This window comes from Actinia tenebrosa, unplaced genomic scaffold, assembly GCF_029948245.1.
Source record: "Actinia tenebrosa isolate PJP-AT-01 unplaced genomic scaffold, QUT_ActTen_1.0 PGA_scaffold9__36_contigs__length_13948895, whole genome shotgun sequence".
In the NCBI taxonomy this organism is placed as follows: Eukaryota; Metazoa; Cnidaria; class Anthozoa; order Actiniaria; family Actiniidae; genus Actinia; species Actinia tenebrosa.
Genome location: NW_028292586.1, coordinates 3,153,711 through 3,176,262, shown reverse-complemented (window position 1 = coordinate 3,176,262; position 22,552 = coordinate 3,153,711). Strand labels below are relative to the sequence as shown.

General features: G+C 36.4%; 1 protein-coding gene across 5 annotated transcripts; it reads left to right on the top strand.

Annotated features, from left to right (window-relative positions):
• Nucleotides 1-1,544: 1,544 nt before the first annotated feature.
• On the top strand, nucleotides 1,545-22,264 carry LOC116302394 (cadherin EGF LAG seven-pass G-type receptor 3). 5 transcript variants are annotated; one of them, XR_004197857.2, is made up of 17 exons: nucleotides 7,539-7,786; nucleotides 9,213-9,310; nucleotides 9,612-9,890; nucleotides 10,691-10,834; nucleotides 11,175-12,231; nucleotides 12,400-12,458; nucleotides 12,608-13,231; nucleotides 13,610-13,853; nucleotides 14,627-14,904; nucleotides 15,100-15,316; nucleotides 15,559-15,647; nucleotides 16,754-16,898; nucleotides 17,556-17,660; nucleotides 17,760-17,797; nucleotides 18,681-18,849; nucleotides 19,675-19,713; nucleotides 21,074-21,125. XR_004197857.2 is itself a non-coding variant. In XM_031711681.2 (17 exons), exons 1-16 carry the CDS (start codon nucleotides 7,692-7,694, stop codon nucleotides 19,686-19,688), a joined length of 3,537 nt encoding a protein of 1,178 aa, XP_031567541.1. In that variant the 5' UTR covers nucleotides 7,539-7,691; the 3' UTR covers nucleotides 19,689-19,713; nucleotides 21,074-21,209. The 5 variants fall into 5 exon arrangements, 4 of the variants coding, with proteins under 4 accessions (XP_031567539.1, XP_031567541.1, XP_031567537.1 ...); XM_031711681.2 differs by having other exon boundaries at nucleotides 18,681-18,731; nucleotides 21,074-21,209; XM_031711679.2 differs by lacking the exons at nucleotides 7,539-7,786; nucleotides 19,675-19,713 and adding an exon at nucleotides 1,545-1,904 and having other exon boundaries at nucleotides 18,681-18,731; nucleotides 21,074-22,264.
• The last annotated feature ends 288 nt before the right edge of the window (nucleotides 22,265-22,552 follow it).

Here is a 22,552-nt window from a genome sequence, read left to right as displayed (position 1 = left end):
CACGATCTCTGTCACCAGATTTTGTCTATTGATAAGTAAATCAATAGTAATAATAAACTTTATTTGACACATAAATCCTTCAGTAATGATTGATTTACAAAGATGCTGTACAATGGTATTAAAAATCGTTCAAAATTGAAGCCAAATCTGAAGTATTACTCGAACCTGTCCATCGACGTTTTATTGCACTAAAAAGCTGCATTGGGAAATATTTTTTTACTTTTTGCTTGATCCAGTCGCTTCTCAAATGTATCCGACAACAAACGATTCGATCAAATTCAAGCAGATACCAAATGAAGACACTTCTAGTAAGATAAGATTTTTTTTATAATACTCCACTTCTGTTGCCACTCAGGAGCTTTTGTGTCGAATATCCATGTATTTCATTGAAGGTCCGTAGAATTTCAAAGTGTTAATGTTTTTGAAGTTGTGCATTGTTTTAGTATTAGAGTACATACCATATATCCGAGAAAAAGTTAACCAACAGGTCTACAGTCTACTGAACTTACTAATTTGTCAGCAAATTTGTGCAATTTCTTACAAAGTTTTTCAATATGGTATGCACTCTACCGTTAGTAACTGAATATTTTGCTTCTGAAATACATCGGAGCTAACCTTGAGTAATTGTCGAGTCTGTAATCAAGAAACGCAGCGGAAAGAAACGTAAATCTGAGGTAAAAAAAATGCAAGTTAAAAATCCTGAAACTTGCAAAGTGTAAAAGCCTCCATCTATCAGTTACCCCCCATAGCTGAATGCTCCTAAACTAGCATGTTTTATGGCTAGGCTTCTATCTTTGTACTACGATTTTGACATATTTTGTCTATTTTTAGATAAATAGTAACCACTTTTCCCCTATGTTTACAAAAACTAGGATTATTGCCAAAAGTTTAATCAATTTTGCATAAGGTAGTGTCCCCTAAATGATTCCCTAAAACAACGAATTATCTTCTTGTCATTCATTTGTTGCCTTATATTTAAATTTCTTTGCTTATGACTTAAAGATTTTGATTACAGAAAATAGTTTTTGAATATTTTCCTTGATTCATTAATCATATTTTTTCTGTTTGTCTAAACTTCGATATTCAGTCCGTCTCTTTGAGTTTTTGTCACGATCTTACTCGGCGAATTATTCGAACGCTATTCCAGTTTTATCGTTCAAATTATTTCAAATAATGATGAAAGTCTTCTAATTAACGTCGAAAAACAGATATCCAGCCGTTACTAAACGGGATTTTGAAAACCTCCCAAACTAGAAAAGAATCTAGTTGGTCGTCATTAGTCGTGGTGGGATACCACAATCCATCGTCTTCACCGCTACACTTTTGTAAATACCATTTTATCCAAACCCAGCCAATGATTCTTAAGCTTTTTTTATGATTTTGACAGTTTAAACAAAAACTCTGTAGGTACGCATAAATATCGCTAGGACAAACTTCTCGGCTCTTTGAGTTAAAGTATCAGTGTGGTGAGTTTCGGTGACTGTTTTCGGAAGCCGTTGTTTTTGTGTTGTTTATTAAACCGTGCTTTAACTAGATGTCAAAACGACCAAATTCTAAGCCAATACCGAGAAGTTGTAGCATTTTTACTAATAACTACTTGCGGTGTAGTTATTAGGGTTAATTTTCATTTGCATTTTGTGGCTTGGAAACTATCCATATTTCTAGGGATCGGTGTAAAGACTTCGCAAGTGCAGGAATCTTGCTGCGAGGAAACTTGGCTCTCACACTCATTCAAACTATTCCGACTGGAAAAACTTATGAGTTAAAAACTTTATAAGAAAATAACATCTTGATAAAACTTAGGACTAATAAGACTCAGATGGAATAACGACCTCAAAAGTCTGCTTCTTTGCACTAAAGGACTTCATTTTATCGAATTTGTGGATTTCCATTTCATTTTCTTGGTAAGTTGATGCACTTATTGACTAGTTAGCTCTACTAGTAACTTGTTACTTAATATGACAACGGTTTCTACCTTTCTTACCACCTTTATCCTTTAATTTAAGGTAAGAACAAAGCCATGACGTTCGAATAAACTATTTTCATTCCTGTTTTGATCAAGAAACTGTAATCAAACTTGATTGGCAATAAAACGCTTACATGAAATTTGAGTGCCTCCCAGGAAGATTTCTCGGTTGGATGTAATTTGTATCCTTTTGGGATCCAAACTGCTTCATTTTTTTACTTTATTAAGCTGATTTTAGGGCTAATAAGGTGATAATTTGCTTTTTTAGTAGCATATTTAATCTCTAAAGCCCTGTCTTTAGCGGTTAGAGGGATTATTTTTCAATAGAATTTAGGTAAATAAAGAAGAATCAAAAACGTTATTGTCAAGGGTAATTGCAGAATGAGGGATTATATTTTTTAGAGCCTTCTGTTTCTATTTTGTATCGTCACTTATAGCGTTCGTTTTATTATTTTCAACTAAGCAATGAATTTTGCATCTTTTTTTATCTTTATCGTGTTATCTATACATAAAAATATGACAAAGCAGACCTTCTTGGCCGTTGAATTCCGACAAAAGATTAAGACTAGAGACATGACGAGCGAAAAAATGAAAGAAAATTATAGTAACCTTACTTACTATACTACTGCTGCGAAGATTAGCCCAAATGTTTGAACTCAAGCTCTTTATATCGATAAATACAGCTAAAATGTTTATATTTTAACCGTACGAGCTAAATTGGATAGAGAAATTTAAATTTGACTTATGGAAACGTAATTATAATAATATGAATACTTGTAAATCAACTCAAATTTGATTTTTTCGAGTCGTCTCTTTTGGAAGATGTTTTCATTTTTATGGTTATTTTGAAGATATTTCGAGGGGGAAGTTAAAAAGTGTGTTAAAAAGTGGCAGTCATTGTATTGAAAATATTAAATATCAATTTCTAAAGGGTCCGTTTTAAGGATTTGAATACATGATAGTACTAAATATTGCCACCAGCGACAAAGCGAGACGTCATGTATTTTTAATTTGGTGAATTTGATTTTATGGCGGACAGTCATCAGTCATCATCTAATTTAGTTTTTTGCTAACAACCTAAGATGATAGGCAACAATGGCAAGATGAAGGACTTTATCAAATAAGATGTTAATAAGAATAGGAAGTCCATTAAAGAGAACTTAGTGCTTAGCGTATTCTGTCTACTTAGCACTGAATTAGTCTCGAGCCCGAATGGGCTATGAGTCAACAAAGTCGGCTATTTATATACACCGTTCTCATAATGGCTGACAGGCGCATAAAGATGAGGTCACCCAGTCATCTTGAAAGGCTTAGCAAGGCAGCTCATTCAAAGTAAAGGTGGATATTACGAATTCAGGTCAAAACAAAAGGGCAATTTCTTTACTTTTTTCTATAAACGCATTTCATTTGCATCTTTTATTGCGAACTAATGACCAAGTTACCTAGTTTTCGTGCGCTTGTCAGCCATTATGAGAATAGCGTATGGGCTATTGACTTGAACAATACGGGCTGCGGTTCTAATGGTTCACATGTTTAAACATTCAAACCGGCCCATCATGTTCGAAGGGAAGTAAGGTGGAATGTTAAAATTGCAATTAAGGGTTATTTGTGACTTGAAAACAATATAAACAGGTATTTCAGAAAAGGTTGGTGAATTTTTTGTTATGTTGCATGCTGCCGACCAAGCCCGAAATGCACTAAAGGAGATGTGAATTCACTATCAGCGAAAAATCACTATGAAATTTTCGCAAACTTCGTGCTTTCGTAAATTATTTTCTGTACTGACATTATTTAAATATGAATGTAATACATCTGAAGATTACTTCGCAAGCAACCTAATAAATAAAATAAATTCAATAAAGTAGAAGTATTATTTTATTAATTTATTTTATAAGATTTATACTATTTTATATCTATTTATATATTAGCTATTTATTTACATTGATGTGATGCGTTCAATACGCTTTATCAATTATTAGTATAGATACACAGGTGATTATTGAAAATCTCGCGAGCTGATTGGTCGAGAAACTCAGATTATCACACGATAATCACCCCCAGCGATAATCCAAAATGGCGGCCAGCCGCTTTGTTGCTGTTACCTAATTTTAAATGTGTCTTTTATCTTCTTCTTTTGTTTTTTTTTTTTGTTTTTTTGTTTTTTTGTTTTTTTGTTTTTTTTTTTCTCTCTTTTTTTGAAAGAAAACCACCTGTGTATTTATACTAAAACAATTATTCACCTCAACTTCGTTTCGGTTATTATTCCCCGATATTCACTTCGCCTTCGGTGAATAACTGTTAAATAAAGTAGAACCTGTAAAATGCAGCATTCATCAAAAACTTTACCAACTTTTTTGAAATAGCTGTTTAGTCACATGGGTAGTATTGTTCCCTTTTTGATAAAAAACATATATGAATGTTGTAACTAAGTCAGTGTAACATTACTAGAAATATATTCAGTTTGATAGTTCCAATCGCATTGTATTTCTATCCACTTTTGATTAGGAAGTTTAGAGGCATGGACACACGTGGACATTGCTTGCGACATGTGCGCCACTGTGTCCATCACGTTTCTGTTTTGTCGCGTGCGACGTGCAGGAGATAACACAGTGCACCACCTTGTCGCATGCATGTTCAATACGTCGCGCTGATAGTGTCCTGACTTCGATCAGGCTATCAGTAGTCGACTAAATCAAACGCTTTTGGTTGCCGCCTCCACTTTACAAGCATTTTCTAGCGGCTATGCATTCTTGTCTGTTTAGCATTATGTTTTCCAAACTTTGTTCTAATAAGTCCATAAATGAGTTTTATCTAAACAGACATCTTTAGCTTTGGCGTAATGATTTTCCATTTCAGACCACGTGTCACTCAGTTGAGAATAAGATTCTTTGTTTAAATTGTATCCATATTCACGTCTCTTCTCATGCACAACTGTTAAACAAAGAAATGATACTCTAAGGAATGAAATGTGGTCTGAATAGCCCACTTCCGAGATATGCTTCGCTTGTCACGCACAAAGGTTTCAGTATGAGGCTACGTACTAAATTAAATTTATTCTTACCGCCTGTCACGAACGACTGAGCATTTAGCACGTAGCCTCATACTGAAACCTTTGTGCGTGACAAGTGAAGCATATCTCGGAAGTGGGCTATTGGGAAAACATGGGGTGTCTCTTGCAAAAGGTATCACAAACGACTCTAACCCTCATAAAGCCAATTAAAGCATAACCTCTGTCAAATAATTAATGATTAATGAAAGGTCATTTGCATTATAGCATCATTTGCTACTACTACCACTACCAGAATCTCTTGCGTACTTTATGTTGTTTAGTTAATTAGCACCAACTGTCTTACTATTCTCATGAGGAAATACAAATTTGAATAAGAAGGAAAATTCGCGAAGCATTTTGGTAGTGGTAGTAAAATAATTTGACAGTTGCAACGTTTTCAAATCGAGCGTGACTCCTGCGAACTATGGCATGACTTGTATACAGCATGACGTGACAAAACGCGTGACGTGTTATTCGTATTCTTTTGCAAGTAAACTCGTAAAAAATGTCAAAAAAAGTTTAAAATTTTCCTTCTAGCTAGAAAAATTCAAAATTAAGGTAAAACATTTTTTCAGCCTATTTTTGAAAAATGAAATTAAAATATCGTACAATGTTCAATTCGGTGATTATATATTTCCACAAAATGTTTATTTAAGAAATCTATGTTTAAAAGAAGTATGTCTCAAAGAATAAGATGTAAGCAACGAGTAACGCATACGACGAATCTCATATCTTATTAAATGATTTTACTACACCAACAAGGTTTAGAGGCGCTAGTATTGTATCGTATCTCATACGTTATTAACAACTTCGTTCTCAACGGTATGTACTCAAGCAGGTGTCTTGTGGAAAATGTACCAAATTATTTAGATATAAAGCCAAAGTGATTCTCTGATGTTTTTGTTGCTAGTTGAAGTGTACGGTAATTTTTATAAGCACAAAAGCTTAGACTACTGTTGAAATTACACGTAAATAAAAACTAAATATTACTCACGTACCACTAATTAGTGTGTTATTAAAGCACGCGTTGATTGGCAGAACACGAGAGAAGTTTTGGCCGAAGAAGCAAGGTGCGTGGAGAGTTCTGCCAATTCCAAAGTACTTTATAGCTGCACACAACACAGCAAGCAAGTTTTTTTTCTTTTTTGTGATATTATAACAAATTATAATAGCTTTTATTTTAGACACGAATTAAAAAATAGAAAGTGCGCATGTGCTATGTGCTCTAATAAATCACGCACTCTCAACCAATCAAAAAGCGAGATTTATAACAGTTATTATAATTATATGATTGGCAATGGTTATAAACATAGTGCTGTAATATCGATATATATATATATATAATATACTCTATGGCTGTTCTAGTCTTTTCAAGATTGAAGTATAGCATTAAAATCAATAATAGTTCCAACATCTAATATTTATTGTGGACGAGACAGATTAGAATATAAAAGAGAGATAGAAGAAAGGACGACATGCATATTTGGAGACAATATTTCAATTCTAAATTTTCGAGTTGGTCATCGTTAAGAGGCATATATTGTTGACAAGATAGTTATTAACCGTGTTGACAGTTTTGAACTGAAAAGGGCTCATCAAAACAAAACTGAACAAGTTGAAGAATGATATCTTTTCTTTCTATCTATCTATCTATCTTTCTTTCTTTCTTTCTAGTTTCAGAATATTAATAGGATGTGCCTATTTTAGTACATCGGTTGAACGTAGTAAAAGTTTGTGGTCCTGTTAGGACTTAGAACCCTGAGAAACATCTTAGTCAAGCAATCCTTCATTAGGAGTTATAACGTATACGTACTTTTTGCATAAATCAAGAAATAAAGGATCTGTCGGAATTGAACCCTTGAGAAACATCTCTTCTTTAATTTTAATATCCATGTATATTAGAGTTATTAGAAATCTGTTGCTGCGCTATCCAAATATAGAGCCTTGAGGAACACCCTAGCCGAACATCCCTAAAACGTTTTTTGTACACGTGTATAGATTAGTTAGGTATGTATGTTGCTCTACTTTGACCTATACCGTTTGAACACCCTATTTACTACGCCTGGTTTTGAAATGCATCAGTAGAAACATTATGATTAATCTAAATTACGCTAAATAAAGAAAAGTTATAAATATAAAAAAGGAAAATAAGAATTGAAGAAAGAAAAATTGAGGGCTAGTTTTCAATTTGGACTTACGTTTAATTCAGATATATATAGGTTGGTAAACATCGAGTTCGTTGTGAAATTAGATTTGTCTGTGCTATTACGATTCATGTGTAGTATCGGTGTGGTATATATACCTTTTGTTCGGCGGTAAGTTAACATGCGGTCGATTAAACTATAAATAATACTGTGTCAAATAAACTGATTCCGATTAAAGTGCTGTGATTGGCTAAAAGAATTACCGAGGTGTTTTGTCGAGCTGTGGTTGGTGAACCTCGGTTATTGAGTGGTTTAACGATTGTAATGCAAGCTAAATTCATCTTCAAAACATCGATAAAAATATCTAGAGTTCTTTCGATATGTATAATGGAAATAAGGTCTTCAAGACAAAGCTTCCACGATGGAAAACAAATAGTCCTTCAATCTCACTTGAGCTTCCTAAACAAGAAATGAAACCAGAAGCCTAATTAAGCTAACCATTCGGATACATAACCACCAACCTACTCAAAAGATGCTTATACCAACTAACGATTTCTGGAAAGCAAAACATAGAAAGTTTGGATTCGAAAAATTAACGTTGTCTTCGAGGAAAATCTTCGCACCAAGGTAAAAGTAAGCGTCGTTATTCAAAAATATATAAATATCTTTCGATTATAATAAAATATAAACATATATGCTTACTTTATTTAAGTGTATCCTAAAGAATTTCGTCTTTAGATATACTTAACCTTTTGTTTTTCTTGGCTTAACTTCTTACCAAATATTTTGGCATTCTTTATGCAGCCCTTATGTTCTAAGTAAAGATCTGCAAGATTAGATAACCAAAAGCTATCATTATTTTGATTCTATAATCTTAAAAACTTAGTTCAATAGTAGTTGTCGTAGAATAAATTTTTCGCCAAATTCAAAGTTATTTGTAATATCATTTTTTTATTATTTCTGAAAAAATGTTGATTTTAATTAAGATAAACTATTGGCAGTCATTCACTCTGTGTATAGCACATACAATAAGTAGGTTAATTTTCCGAGAGTCAGTACATGAATGCATCATTAACAATTTACTTGAATTTTTAAACTTCACCACGGGATCCAAGTGCATTCTCGTTTAAAATCAAAGCACTTTATCGCCTGGGCACTGAGTTGAAAATTAAAGCTTTTCAGTTTGAAGACAACACAGTAGAGTGTTCTATGACAAGCAAGGACTACTTAGCATCGCACTAACTTTACACTAACATCATGGCGAGAATTAAATGCTTAAGTTCTTAGCGAATAAATTTTAAAATTTTTTCTTTCTTTTGTGACTCGATTCCAATGTTGCTAAAACAATTTCTATGTCGTGGTGGTGAGATAGGAAGCGGTTTTTCAATGATATTGTGTTTTCAAACAGTTTTTTAATGTATTCTATTTAATCTTCTTAACAACCTACTCTCTCCAGGCGTTGGATCGAAATAAATTATTCTTTTGCCAAAGAAAGGGTTTTTGCAGCATGGGTGAAATGCTTTATATTTTAGACCACATTTCATTACCTCGAAAAACAATTATTTGCTTTGACGATAATGATTGATACTTGAAACGTGAAGAATCTTAATTTCAAGGAACGACAAATGGTCTGAAATTAGAAGATAGTACCGCCAAAAATATTGATTATTATTTAAAGAAAAAAAAATAGTAAAAGTATACAACAATGATGTTGGTATTTGAAAATGATGATAAATGATAATGATGAAATTGATATGGCTAATATCGGTGTTTGTGATATTGATTAATATTAATTGTTCTCATTAATGTTGAATGGGGTAGTTTGCCACCGCTTCGTTTCGTTTTGAAATAGTTCCAAGAATACGAGGAACTATTGTACATTTATATAATATTTATCTTTCTCATTGTTCCTCAATAATACCTTATATAATAATCAATCGTTTTATTTATCTATCCCATTCATCCATCCATCCATCCATCCATCCATCCATCCATCCGTTTCTCATCCAATTTTAAACTTGTCTTTTTTTTTTCTTCTCCTATTTTTCTATAGAAAAAAGCTTGTCAAGATGTTTTCTCCTCCAGAGATCCTCAACACTTTGCTGTTTCTATTCTGTTCTCTATTTTTGTTGTCCGAATGTTCAATTATAAGTAAGTACATACACATCGGTGCAATTTAATATTCCCTATTATCTTAAACCCCATTCTATTTATTACATTGATGAACAGGGTGCATTCTAGTCCAGCTTGGGTACCAGGAGTACCAAACAAGGCAAAAAGATGTTTTACCCAACCTAGACCACAATGCACCATGTTTGCTGTCTAAATTTAAGGTGCAGTTTTTCATGAATAGAGTACTTGCTATTTATAGTGATGAAGTCTCTAAAATGGGAAAGGATAAATCTAATTCAGATTTTCCCCATTTCAGCAATGTATTTCATTATGTTTTCAGACGATCCAAGATCTACAATCATCTGCATGCCCGGTGATACAATACACAATGTCACCCTAACGCATGGTATAAACGCTGGTGTATTCACCGCTATCGACTGGGCTAAAACAATGCCTCAGTGTATACGAGAATCCTGCAACCGAAAAGCGGGGCAAATCGCCTTTTTAGTAGAGAGTAGTTGCTACATGGTGAGCTGTTTTAGGAAGGAGTATTGCAAATCTTTTTCTGATTCAATGCCGAACACTCTTCGAGTTGCGGTGACTCCCTACACATTCTTTGGTAAGTCATGGGAAAAACTTTCATTTGTTATGTTAACTCTGGTGAGCTATTGAATTGCTGTTCGTAAGGAAGGAAGGAAGGAAGCAAGGAAGGAAGGAAGGAAGGAAGGAAGCAAGCAAGGAAGCAAGGAAGGAAGCAAGGAAGGAAGCAAGCAAGGAAGCAAGCAAGGAAGCAAGGAAGGAAGCAAGGAAGGAAGCAAGGAAGGAAGCAAGGAAGGAAGCAAGGAAGGAAGCAAGCAAGGAAGCAAGCAAGGAAGCAAGGAAGGAAGCAAGCAAGGAAGCAAGGAAGGAAGCAAGCAAGGAAGCAAGGAAGCAAGGAAGCAAGGAAGCAAGGAAGCAAGGAAGCAAGGAAGCAAGGAAGCAAGGAAGCAAGGAAGCAAGGAAGCAAGGAAGCAAGGAAGCAAGGAAGGGAAGCAAGGAAGCAAGGAAGCAAGGAAGCAAGGAAGCAAGGAAGCAAGGAAGCAAGAAGGAAGCAAGGAAGCAAGGAAGCAAGGAAGCAAGGAAGCAAGGAAGCAAGGAAGCAAGGAAGCAAGGAAGCAAGGAAGCAAGGAAGCAAGGAAGCAAGGAAGCAAGGAAGCAAGGAAGCAAGGAAGCAAGGAAGCAAGGAAGCAAGGAAGCAAGGAAGCAAGGAAGCAAGGAAGCAAGGAAGCAAGGAAGCAAGGAAGCAAGGAAGAAAAATTCAGAAAAATTATTTATGATTAATAATATAATATCAATATAAGTGCTAATTGTCATATATATATATATCCCTGTTATTTAATACCTATACTATACATATATTACAAACTATTTTATTTCTAGATGCAGCCCCAGCGTTTCAGCCTCTAGAAAGAACATTATACATTGATGAAAATAACAAAGTCGGCAAAAAACTTATTGATATTTTTGCATATGCGAAGAGCAGACGGAGTGATAACGCAACAGTTTTTTTCAATATAACAAGAGGTATGCATTTTCTTGATAATTATTAGAATGGTCCCAATATAGATCTCTGAAGAAATCCTTCCAACAACAGAAAATCAATTTTACTATTAAGTGTTTAATGTTTAAAAAAATGAAACTAATTGCTGTACAACTTCTCGTTAATTAAATAATGAGGATGGACCTAATATAGATCACTGGGGAAATCCAATAACAGAAAGGCATTTCTATATTACGTAACGATGGTTCTGGATTGAAATTTTGGAGCTCTGTAATAAAAGGGTTAACAAATGCATGGCGTTAGAAGAGGGGAGTTAAAAATGTACGATATCACTAATTATAGTTTTTTAATTTGCTTTTCTAGGAAATATTGCAAATGCGTTTAAGCTCATCCAACGTCCTGAAAGAGGAGGCGCTTCACTAGTTGCAAACGTCGTCCTCGATCGTGAAAACGTATCATATTACTATTTAATAATCCAAGCCACCAATGTCGATGAACAAAAAATAAGTACTACAACCTTAAGGGTCGAAGTTCTTGACATTAATGACAACGGCCCAAAATTTCTCAAATCTCAGTACAGTACGACGATAAACAGTAACGTATCTATTGGTACAGAGGTATTAAGAGTGTATGCTGTCGATCCGGATACCGGCGAAAATGCGCAAATCCGGTACTATCTCATCACCTACACCCAACTTTTTCAAATTCTTCCTGAGACAGGAACGATCATAGTAAAGCAACGAATCCAACTTGATCGAACGCGGACGTTCACACTGATTGTTGCCGCCATTAATGGAGAACATCGGGCTGTGGTATCAGTCAATGTTCAAGTTGTTGCTTTAAATGAATTCAGACCGTTTTTCCAACGTTTGAATTATCAGGTGTCAGTTTCAGAAGCCATAAAAGTTGGGACATCGTTGATTAGGATATCAGCGACAGATAGCGACACAGGATCATTTTCACAGCTGAAGTACTCTATCACAAGCGGAAACAATAATCTATTCCGAATTGACGACAGTGGTGACGTCAGAACAACGAAGTCTTTGCATAGCATTGGAGTAAAGAATTTCACACTTAGGATCAGTGTGCGTGATAGTGGAAATCCTCCTTTGAAATCGGTACAGTCTGCTAAGCTTGTGGTGCTTGTTACGTCAATGGAAAGATACAAGGTGAAGTTCGACGTTCCGCTGTATACTATTGCTATTATGGAGAACATTCCAGTAGGTTCTAGTATTCTCAATGTGCGTGCAGTATCAGGATTGAGTGCAAGCCGTCCTGGTCGGCAAAAAGAGAACCGGAAGGGAAGGATTGTGTACTCTATTGAAAATAAAGATGGAGCGCCGTTCTTCCGTATCTCGAAGCATACGGGGGCCATATCCACGAGACGACCATTTGACTACGAGCTACAAAAAGAATTCAGGTAGGCACATGAGAAATCAGTTTTAGTTTATTTACTCTCTAACAAGAAAAATGCGCAGTATGTTTCAAACATTTCATTGAGTGGAAAGCCTTGCCTTGCCTTGCCTTGCCTTGGTTCTCCACAGGTTCTCCACGACACCATTTAGCTAAATATTTTATATTCCTTTAGATTGACGGTAAATGCTAAAGACATCGAGGCAAGAAGACGTGGACTGCGTGTCCAAAAAGGTAAGCTAGATACTATTTAGCCCGAATGAGCTATCAGTCAATAGCCCATGAGGCCGAAATAGCATATAACTTATAGCCTAGTAGAAGTTGATCCAATCAGAATTCATGTTAACAAAATACTAAGCCGCACTTTATCATGACTTTTGCAGATCACGCAATCGTAAGAGTCAAGGTGATTGACCTGAACGACAACCGTCCAAAGTTTGTCCTTTCATTCTACCAAGATATCATCAACGAGAACATGACAGTAGGTTCTTCCATCCTTCGAGTTACAGCCAACGATGCTGACAATGGCATGAACAAGAAAGTCGAGTATATCATGCAGTCCGGCAATATCAACAACACCTTCTCCATGGACGCTGATTCTGGAACGTTGAGATTAAGCCGCTCCTTGGCTCAGGGAACTATTGAGTTCTACAATCTAACTGTCTTTGCCAAAGATAAGGGACGTCCACCTTTAAGTTCGAGTCCAGTTTCGATTTACATCAAAGTGAAACGCCACACATTTGGCCCGACAATAAGGCCGGAGTTTACAGTGCCAGTCTACCTCGCTAAAGTAAATGAAAGCTGCCCTGTTCATACTGAGATTCTCCGAGTTCGAGCACGAATGAACTCGGGGCCGGATAGTGGGATTAAGTATTATGCAACGCAGGTTTCTGGTGGAGAAGCTGACTCGCATTTTGCGGTAAATTCAGTAACTGGTGCTATAACACTTATACGGAAACTGGATTATAAGAAAAAAGATCGTTATACGTTTCTGGTTGCAGCGATTGGTAAGTTGGTTCTTGTGATCTTTTCTCATTTCACGACCTGCAATCATTCCCTTTACTGTTTGTTACTTCGTTTATATGTGTGTCTAAGAAAGACGCGTCATTCTCCAGTCTATTATTGTGTCAATAAAGCTGACATGACTAACATCTTCACTTATTATCCCCCATGATTAATTTCCTATAGTATCATTTCTTTGTTTAACGGCTGCACATGAGAAGGCAAATAAATATGGATACAGCTCAAACAAAGAATCTTATTCTGAAGAGAATGACACGTGGTCTGAAATGGGAAAACGTTAGTGCCAAGCTAAACATCGGGTCATGGATAAAACTCAAATTGAAAATCCAAATGAATTTTAATGCCTTTTTCTTTAATTTCAGATGTAAGCAAGGCTTCTTCGGTGGACAACGTGTTGGTTCGTATACTCGTAGAAGACGTTAATAACCATAAACCCGTCTTCGATAAACCAGTATATAACGTCATATACAACAAAGAACCGCAATTGTTCTCAAGGGTGGTGCAAGTCACGGCTACTGACGAAGACGCGGGTCAAAATGCTGACTTGACTTACTTTCTTCATGACAACGCCAAAGACAAAAAAGGATTCTTTGAAATTGAGCCAAAGTAAGTGCGCATTTTTTAAATAGCCATATATGAGCCTAAACCAGACGTTTGTCTTGGGTGTAATGCTTTCTTAACCACGTGTCATTTCCTAGAGTATCATTTCTTTGTTTAATGGTCGCACATGAGAAGACACATAAATATGGATACAGCTATTTAAAAAAAGGTTGAATACTGAATACTGCATACTGAATAGTGCATTCCAAGACCAAAGGGCATTGTGGGTCTCGTTAATTTAAAATAAAAAGTAAATATACAGCAATTAACTCTCTACATGTAGTTAGTATATTGTTTCAGATGGAATACACTAAAAATAGAATAAATCATTATTATTAATCCTAATTTAGACATCGTCACTATGACCAACAATGCACTTCGGTCTAGGAATACACTATTCAGTATGCAGTATGCAGTATTCAACCTTTTTCGAAATAGTTGTATAACGCAAACAAAGTACATTAATCCTAAGAGAATACACGTGGTCTGAAATGGGATTTTAAAGATTTCAGACCGTGTCATTCCCTAGAGTATCATTTCTTTGTTTAACGGTTGCACATGAGAAGACACATGAATATGGAAAAAAAACTCAAACAAAAAATCTCATTCCCAAGAGGTGCTACGTAGATTTTGCGCAATCAAATGACGACCGTCACGTGGGATGGTTGTTTACATCAGATTCAATTCAATTCCCAGAGTAAAAGATTTCTGTTGTCCTGCAAGTCATTTAAGATGAACGTCTTGATATCATTCTGATTTCACTTTATTTCACTTTTTAGGACTGGAATAATGAAGATAATGCGCATGCTCCAACGAGAGTCCCTCAGTTTGTTCCGCATGTCAGTTTCTGTGATTGACAACGGCACGCCTTCCTTGAGGTCCGACAAAAATGCAGAAATAAATGTCTTGATTTTCCAACCCTTCAGCACTCCATTGATTCTAATCAAGACTACACAACAAACGATAACAGTGCAGTTTAACCTGAAATATCTGGACCTAACCAACGTGAAAGAATTTGGAGTCATTGTTCAAGAGTATTTGCCAAGTTCAGATCTATGTGAGTAGCCCTCCCATCTTTCGAGAAGGCTTCGTTTAGACCCCTTGAATGTGACGTCAAAGCAGCTCGATTTAGAGGACATAGCAAAACTTATTGTTTTGTCCCCCAGATCGAGCTGCATTCCAAGGCTCCAACGCCTGAGAATAAGTGAGACGTCATTTAAAACTTTTTTTCTTTTCTATTTTCCATGCCCAGTCGAGGACTACACCAAGCTGAAACCAACGACATGGTTTCTCATTGGATATCTCCAAAAGAAAAACCAGAACTTACGCCGTTACATTTCCAAGATCGTGCCGAACACACCCGTTATTACGAAATTCGGCATGTTCCAGATTACTGTTGGCGATGACAAGGGCTGTAATTTGCGCAATGAGATTTGCAGTGGACCGTTGAATCCTAGTTCTAAATACAGGTACGTAGTGGCATGTAATCTCCAGAAAGCTGAACCACAGTTAAAAGGTTTGGTGTTTGAAATAATGCAGAGAAAGGAAGGAAGAAAGAAAGGAAGGAAGAAAGGAAGGAAGGAAGAATTTAAGTAAATATGTCATACTAGCGAGAACGTTGTTATCATCGTGTTGCTGATTAATTCAGTAATATATAATATAATAACGTGTTACTTATTATTTCAGTATAATATAATATAATATATTGTAGATTTCAGCTGCGAGCCTATCTTAACGACAGTGGTCCGTTCGCTCAGCACAAGTTTAAAGATGGCGATTTTACTGAGGCGTTTTTCACAGGTACTGAAATAGATGATATGCATGTATAAACTAGTTTCCAAACTAGTTATCGCAAATGAGCTATACTCTGTGCGATGTACTACGAATGAAATCGACAAGGCAACAAATATATTTCCCTCGCGGACTAATCATATGTCAAATCCATATGTCAAACTGGCGGTGTATCATCAATGCTGCATTCTGATTGGACGAGCTACTGTGTAGTAGCAAAAAGTGCCTTCTTTGAAAGCCAAAAGACTGAATTTAACTTTAATTCAAGACTTGTTCGAAAACAAATATTTGACCGACTATTTGTTTAAGTCTTAACAATTTAGTTAATTTAGTTTAACAATTAAGTCCTCTCGCCTCAATGGCCTATGAGTCAATAGCCCATTCGGTCTTCGGCGTCGAGAACTAATTGCTAAATAAGCGGCTTGATATAGAGGAGACGACAACTAAGACGCTAATGGAACTCCAATGGGTTCCACGTTGTAAGGGAGACACTATATGTTATGAACTTTACAAGCCACGTTTCTATCATTTATCTTTTTTTTAAATTTTTTTTATTTCATTTTATTTCATTTTTATTTTTATTTATTCATTTATTCATTTTTTGTTGTTGTCGTTGTTGTTGTCGTTTTTATGTTCGTTCTTTCGTTCTTTCGTTCTTTCGTTCTTTCGTTCTTTCGTTCTTTCGTTCTTTCGTTCTTTCGTTCTTTCGTTCTTTCGTTCTTTCGTTCTTTCGTTCTTTCGTTCTTTCGTTCTTTCGTTCTTTCGTTCTTTCGTTCTTTCGTTCTTTCGTTCTTTCGTTCTTTCGTTCTTTCGTTCTTTCGTTCTTTCGTTCTTTCGTTCTTTCGTTCTTTCGTTCTTTCGTTCTTTCGTTCTTTCGTTCTTTCGTTCTTTCGTTCTTTCTTTCTTTCTTCCTTGCTTCCTTACTTTCTTTCTTTCTTTCTTTCTTCCTTTCTTTCTTTCTTTCTTTCTTTCTTTCTTTCTTTCTTTCTTTCTTTCTTTCTTTCTTTCTTTCTTTCTTCCTTTCTTCCTTTCTTTCTTTCTTTTGTTCGTTCGTTTGTACATTCGTCCGTTTGTTTGTCTTTAATTTGGTTATAAATATTTTGATCTTTCTTTAGGGCTGGGCACCGAAGCCAAAACCTACAGGAAGGAAGGACGTCGCAACTATGATGCCGTTGTGTACAGTGTTGGAGCAGCGCTAATTCTTGTGATCTTGCTATCTTTCCTGAGAGGATTCTATCGGTTAAAGCTGGATAGATTACGGTAAGTCATATGAGCCGGTAAAGTGTACCAATAGATTACCGTAAATATCCTGGAAGTATAGACCCCTACCTTGGGCTTAATGTTTTTCCATGATTTCAGACCACGTGTTATTCCCTAGAGTATGACTTCTTTGTTTAACGGCTTGCACATGAGAAGACTGATGAATATGGACACAACTCAAAATGAGAAGTGGTCTGAAATGGGAAAGTATTACATATCCTTGCAATGCGAATTGCGCACCCTAGCTGAAGTCTAAGATGTCGGCTTATTTTCCCCAGAATCCATTTCAGACCATCATTTCCTAGGGTATCATTTCTTTGTTTAACGGTTGCACATGAGAAGACACATGAATATGGATACGACTCAAACAAATAATCGTATTCTCAAGAAAATGACACGTGGTCTGAAATGGGAAAGCCTCATATACTTGCCCAAGGTAAAATCTATCGCAATGCGAATTGCGCGCCCTAACTGGGCCCGGTTGTACGAAGGGTGGATAGCGCTCTCCGAAGGATAAATCTTATCCAGTTGATAAATTTATTGTATAACCGCAGCATCGACTTATCCACTGGATAAGGATTTATCCGCCGGATATATAGCGCTATCCAGGCTTCGTACCGGGTCTTGAAGTCTAATTTTCCGGCTTATTTTCCCCAGAATCCACGAGGACAAGAAGAAGCAGATTTCATTTCCGGTCAGCAACCCTCGCTTCCAGGACCCTGAGTCACCCGTGGAGAAAATCAGGACACCTGGGCAAGGGAGGTACGTAGCTTAACGAGAAAGAAAAGTCAACCAAGAAGTTTGTTTTGTATAACCATTTATAATTTATTGGACTCTGTTTCTCTCTCTTTATGGCTCTAGGAAACTAATGGCGTCGATAAATGCTGAGAAATCATTAGGTGAGATGTATTCACATGATGATTTTCGTATGCCTGTCAAAAGCTGATCAAAAACAAGGTCGTGACACGGCAAGTCATGTGCCTGACCAACGACATTGCGCGAGTAACTACTGTTCATCCAATCAAATACCCGAAATATGACATAAACACGGCGCGGACACGGTCACGTCAAGGTTACGGCGTGAGAAAAAAATCAAATTCTAGAAAAATTACGCTCACTGCAAGGCACGCTCACGGCAAGGCACGCTCACGGCAAGGCACGCTCACGGCAAGGCACGCTCACGGCACTGTCCTTTTCACAGTCGTGCGAAAAATCTGCTCTAACTCTAAAAATATCGACAAATTTAGGTGATTATACATGATTACATGATTACATGATTACATGATTACATGATTACATGATTACATGATTACATGATTACATGATTACATGATTACATGATTACATGATTACATGATTACATGATTACATGATTACATGATTACATTACATGATTACATGATTACATGATTACATGATTACATGATTACATGATTACATGATTACATGATTACATGATTACATGATTACATGATTACATGATTACATGATTACATGGTTACATGGTTACATGATTATAGATGATGATGATGATGATAGATGTTGATGATGGTGGTGATGATGATGATAGATGATGGTGTTGATGATGATGATCAAAGATGGGGATGTTGATGATGATAGATGATGATGATGATAGATGATGGTGATGATGAAGATGATGAGGATGTTGATATTGATAATAATAATAATAATAATGATGATGATATTGATGGTCAAAATGGTAGTGAGGATGATGCTAATGATGACGATTTTGTTGATAATAATCGTTACTATCTGTCTTAGATATCGGTAGAAGCGAAGAAGACGATGGTTCTTCACCAGACTCCGCATTAGGTACGTGTACCTCATGCCAATCTGAGCCCACAAACCAAGAAACCATGAGATCAGCGTACTTTGCCTTTGAGTATTAGGACTTCCATGACATGCAGTTCACCCATGACCATTTCTCGAGGTAACACATGCCATCTAGACATAAAACATCTATCCCTGCCCGCTTTTCCAACCTGCCCTTGTCGTGTCCTTTCAAGGCAGACAGCTAGTAAGGAATTACTTTTTTTTTAAAAAAAACATTACGCTCTGAGTGGATTTGGTCTCTTGGCCTGTTTTTAGTTTTTGCAGTTTCCTTTCCTCGGAAAAAAACATGCTCTCCTACTTCTAATTCTTTCTTTTGTATTTGGACGTTATCTCGAGGCAAAATTAGATAAAAATAAAAATAAAATATATACATATATATTAACATAATTAGAATATTTTACATTTAGCGAGGTACATTTAAGATAGGGCAATTGTTTTCTTTGCAGGAAGAAATTCACAATTAATTAACATGATTTTTAGCAAGAGAGCATAAATTATAAGAGAGGGAAACTTCTTAATAACGCGCGCGCCATGTTAATTCCCGGTTGGGCTATTTTTAGTAACCGGCCGGATGCAGTTTAAAATTAGCCTTACCCTAGTCCCGTGCGTCATCAAATTGCGCGCGGGCGCTCTTTCTATTTCGTCTTTAGTGATCAAAACAATGAACGGAAAGAGCCGTGCATGCCAGTTGAATTTAATCCGCATCCGGCTACTAAAAATAGCCCAACCGGGAATTTACATGGCGCTCGCGTTATTAAGAGGTTTCCCTCTTTTATTTATTTTCTCTTGTTTTTAGTTAGTCAGTAAAGCATGAAAAACGTAGACACTTTCTAAGGTGCACACCGCTGAAAAAATGAACCGTTTCTCATTTTCCTTCCATTTCTTTTTTTTTTTTTTTTTTTTTTTCGCCTTCAACCGACAGGCCACTTCAGATAACAGCCCAGTGTGATACACCACTCTTGTAAGTCAGATTCGCAATCCATACGACCTTCAGTTGTTATTTCCCGTCCATTCATTCATTCGTTCACTCTTTTTTTTTAATTCAATGGACTTCTATTCGTTTGTTCTTTCCCTTGTTCTTTTGTTCATACTTTGTTATCATTTCGTGATTTCCTCCTTTCTCTCTTTCTTCGTTCGTGCGTTCGCTTATTCTTACTCACTGTGGGATTTAATTCATGGAAAAGTCCTAAAGATAGGTGTTGGTATCACAGATTGGTGAAAATGTTTCTGAAAGCTTCAGTCAAAACCAATGGTTTTCCGTGGATACCAATCCGAACCAATTGCAAAGCATGCTGGTACTGAATGAGGGTCAAACGTCTAACTTCAAATGAGCCCAGCCTGAAGACAAACAGAGAGAACGCATTAATTTCCACTGTTTTGAATGCATACGGCTTATGCGAGCTTCGACATTTGATATTAGTATAAGATCATGTCAAGGCTGAGCGGGTTTAAGACCCAAAGAAATATGGTCCTTTTCTTTCTCGAGCAACATTAGACCACGTGTCATTTCCTTGAGTGAACTGTATTATCGTAACTATGTCATCCTCTGCTCTGAGCGTATCCTTTTTTGTTTTGTTTTTCTTCGTTTGAATTTAAAATTCAACTGTGTTGGAATAGCATCATCTTATATTCATCTTCATAAAGATGCTGTTTCTGAAATAAACAAAGGAACGACACTAAAGAAAAGAACACGTGGTCTGAGATTTGAAAACACTGCGTTGAAGGTCCCAAGTTTTGGTAGAATTCTTTTCCATTACTGCTGAAATTAGGAGTTGGAAATTAGGAGCCTAACCCTAAGCAAATGAGTCTGGGACAATTAGAAAACAGCGGTGAAAAAGATCTTACTCGCGCGGTGGTTTAATGTATTCCCATCACAGACCACGTGTCATTCCCTTCAAAATAAGATTCTTTGTTTAATTTGTATCCATATTCCTGTGTCTTCTCGTGCGCAACCGTTAAACAAAGAAATGATACTCTAGTGAATGAAACGTGGTCTGAATTGGGTAAAACATTTCACCACGACGATTAAGGTCTAATAGAGCGTTTTCACTCACGTGAGAAGGCAGCCATAAACAATAGAAACTTTCTGCACAGTATTTGCATAAAAAAGAGTTCAATTCCCGGAGGATAGAAAATATATTGTTTTGGTACACCATAATGGCCGCTGTGACGTCACGTGAAAACGCTCTATTCCACGTGTGTTCCCAATCCAGCGCAAGCTTGAGGAGAAGTCGATTCAAACAAAGCTTCTCTGGAAAGTCCTGTAAAAGACCTATTTATTTATTCCCTGTCCAAATTTCCACCACTGTTTCTCTTTTCAGACGAATCAACGCGACCCTTACAGAGACAAAGACCAAGACTCCAAGACATAAGACTGAAAAGCTACTTTCATTCGGTGGACACGGAGTCGTGCAACTCCTGCGACGGCGTCAAAGTTTATTATGTACAAGAATCAAATGCATAGGAGCCCACAAAGACTTTGTACAGCTGTCTACACTCAATGACAGGCGTTCTCTTCGACTCCCATGAGGACTTGCGGGACAAGTATTTTGAATGAGGACTACGTGACGTGGTCACGTAGTGTAAAGATTGGAGCCACTTTTTATAAAAGAATTAGAAAGATTTAATCCTTGAGTCATACAATTTTACTTGACAAAATTTTGCTTAATAGTCTTCGTTGAATGAAATAGACATTTTGATAAATCATGTGACATCAGCCATTTTGGAAGGCAATCGTAGCTTTGTCCTCCAAATGATATAGCTGTCTAGATTTAATGTTTTAAAGCTCTACAGAACTAAAACGAGCTGTTACTGAGAGATAACGAGATAAGTTAAAAAGCAACTAAGTGTTTTGACTTATCACAAAGCGCGAATTATCGCTAGTTCATTAATTATTCTATAAATAATTTATAAATAGCATTCATCCTTATTCAATTAATCAAGTCGAAATTGGGCAATAGAATAGGGTATTTTGGATATTGTGATATATTGTAATATGCGAATAATCAACAAAAAGTTTTAATTTTTTTTAGAAATTCAGAGTTAAAATTTGGAACGAAAAAGTTGCAAAACTATGCTCAGAATTTTTTGATGACAATGAATATTAGGTAATTCCTCTAGTAGAGAGGAATATTTTTTTGAGCAAAGAAGATACGACAAAATTAAATCCAAGATAGGGTCTGTGCCGACATGCTAAGCTCTAAAAGAGCCAGCTCGTCTGTACTCGTGCGATTTATACGTATATGCCAAACATTATCCAGCAGTTGCGTGCGCAGTTGTGCAAATATGGCCGCGTCGTAGAGGCCATCGTTTAAGGTAGGACAAACCAGCTGCTTGCTCTTTTGTTTGTGCTGTTTCTTGAGGAAGAAAGCTAAAGTATTTTACCTAGCACTGACCAGAGTCGACGCTCTTCCTTTACGTAAAAGTGGCCTCGGAAGAGACTTGTATGCTTGTGCTTGAGTGCTTGCAGTGAACAATGTAAAACGTTTCATATAAAATTATTCTGAATGAAATTGTCTGATGAAATCCTTGTAAATTAAATAATCAAATTTCGATTTTTCACTGCGCAGAGAATCTTCCACTAGACAGATGCAAAATGTTTCCAATTTGAGACCACGTGACATTCCCGTGAAATGCATGTCTCTCTTTGATCATCATTAATTCTTGAGAAGATTAGATTACAGTGCTTCTCAATTACGTGACACGCACGAATGATTTCTTGTCGTGACGAAGTTTTTGTGGTGAACGTCAATCAAGACGTTTCTAAGCAAATCGAAAGGCACCTGCCTTTGAAAAGTTTG

Excerpts from the sequence above, each read along its gene's own strand:
- LOC116302394 (XM_031711675.2), top strand. The coding sequence starts at position 7,692 with ATGCTTATACCAACTAACGATTTCTGGAAAGCAAAACATAGAAAGTTT. Across the intron at positions 10,835-11,174 it reads TTTTTTCAATATAACAAGAG|GAAATATTGCAAATGCGTTT; the intron begins GTATGCATTTTC and ends TTGCTTTTCTAG. Across the intron at positions 17,798-18,680 it reads AAATGCTGAGAAATCATTAG|ATATCGGTAGAAGCGAAGAA; the intron begins GTGAGATGTATT and ends TATCTGTCTTAG.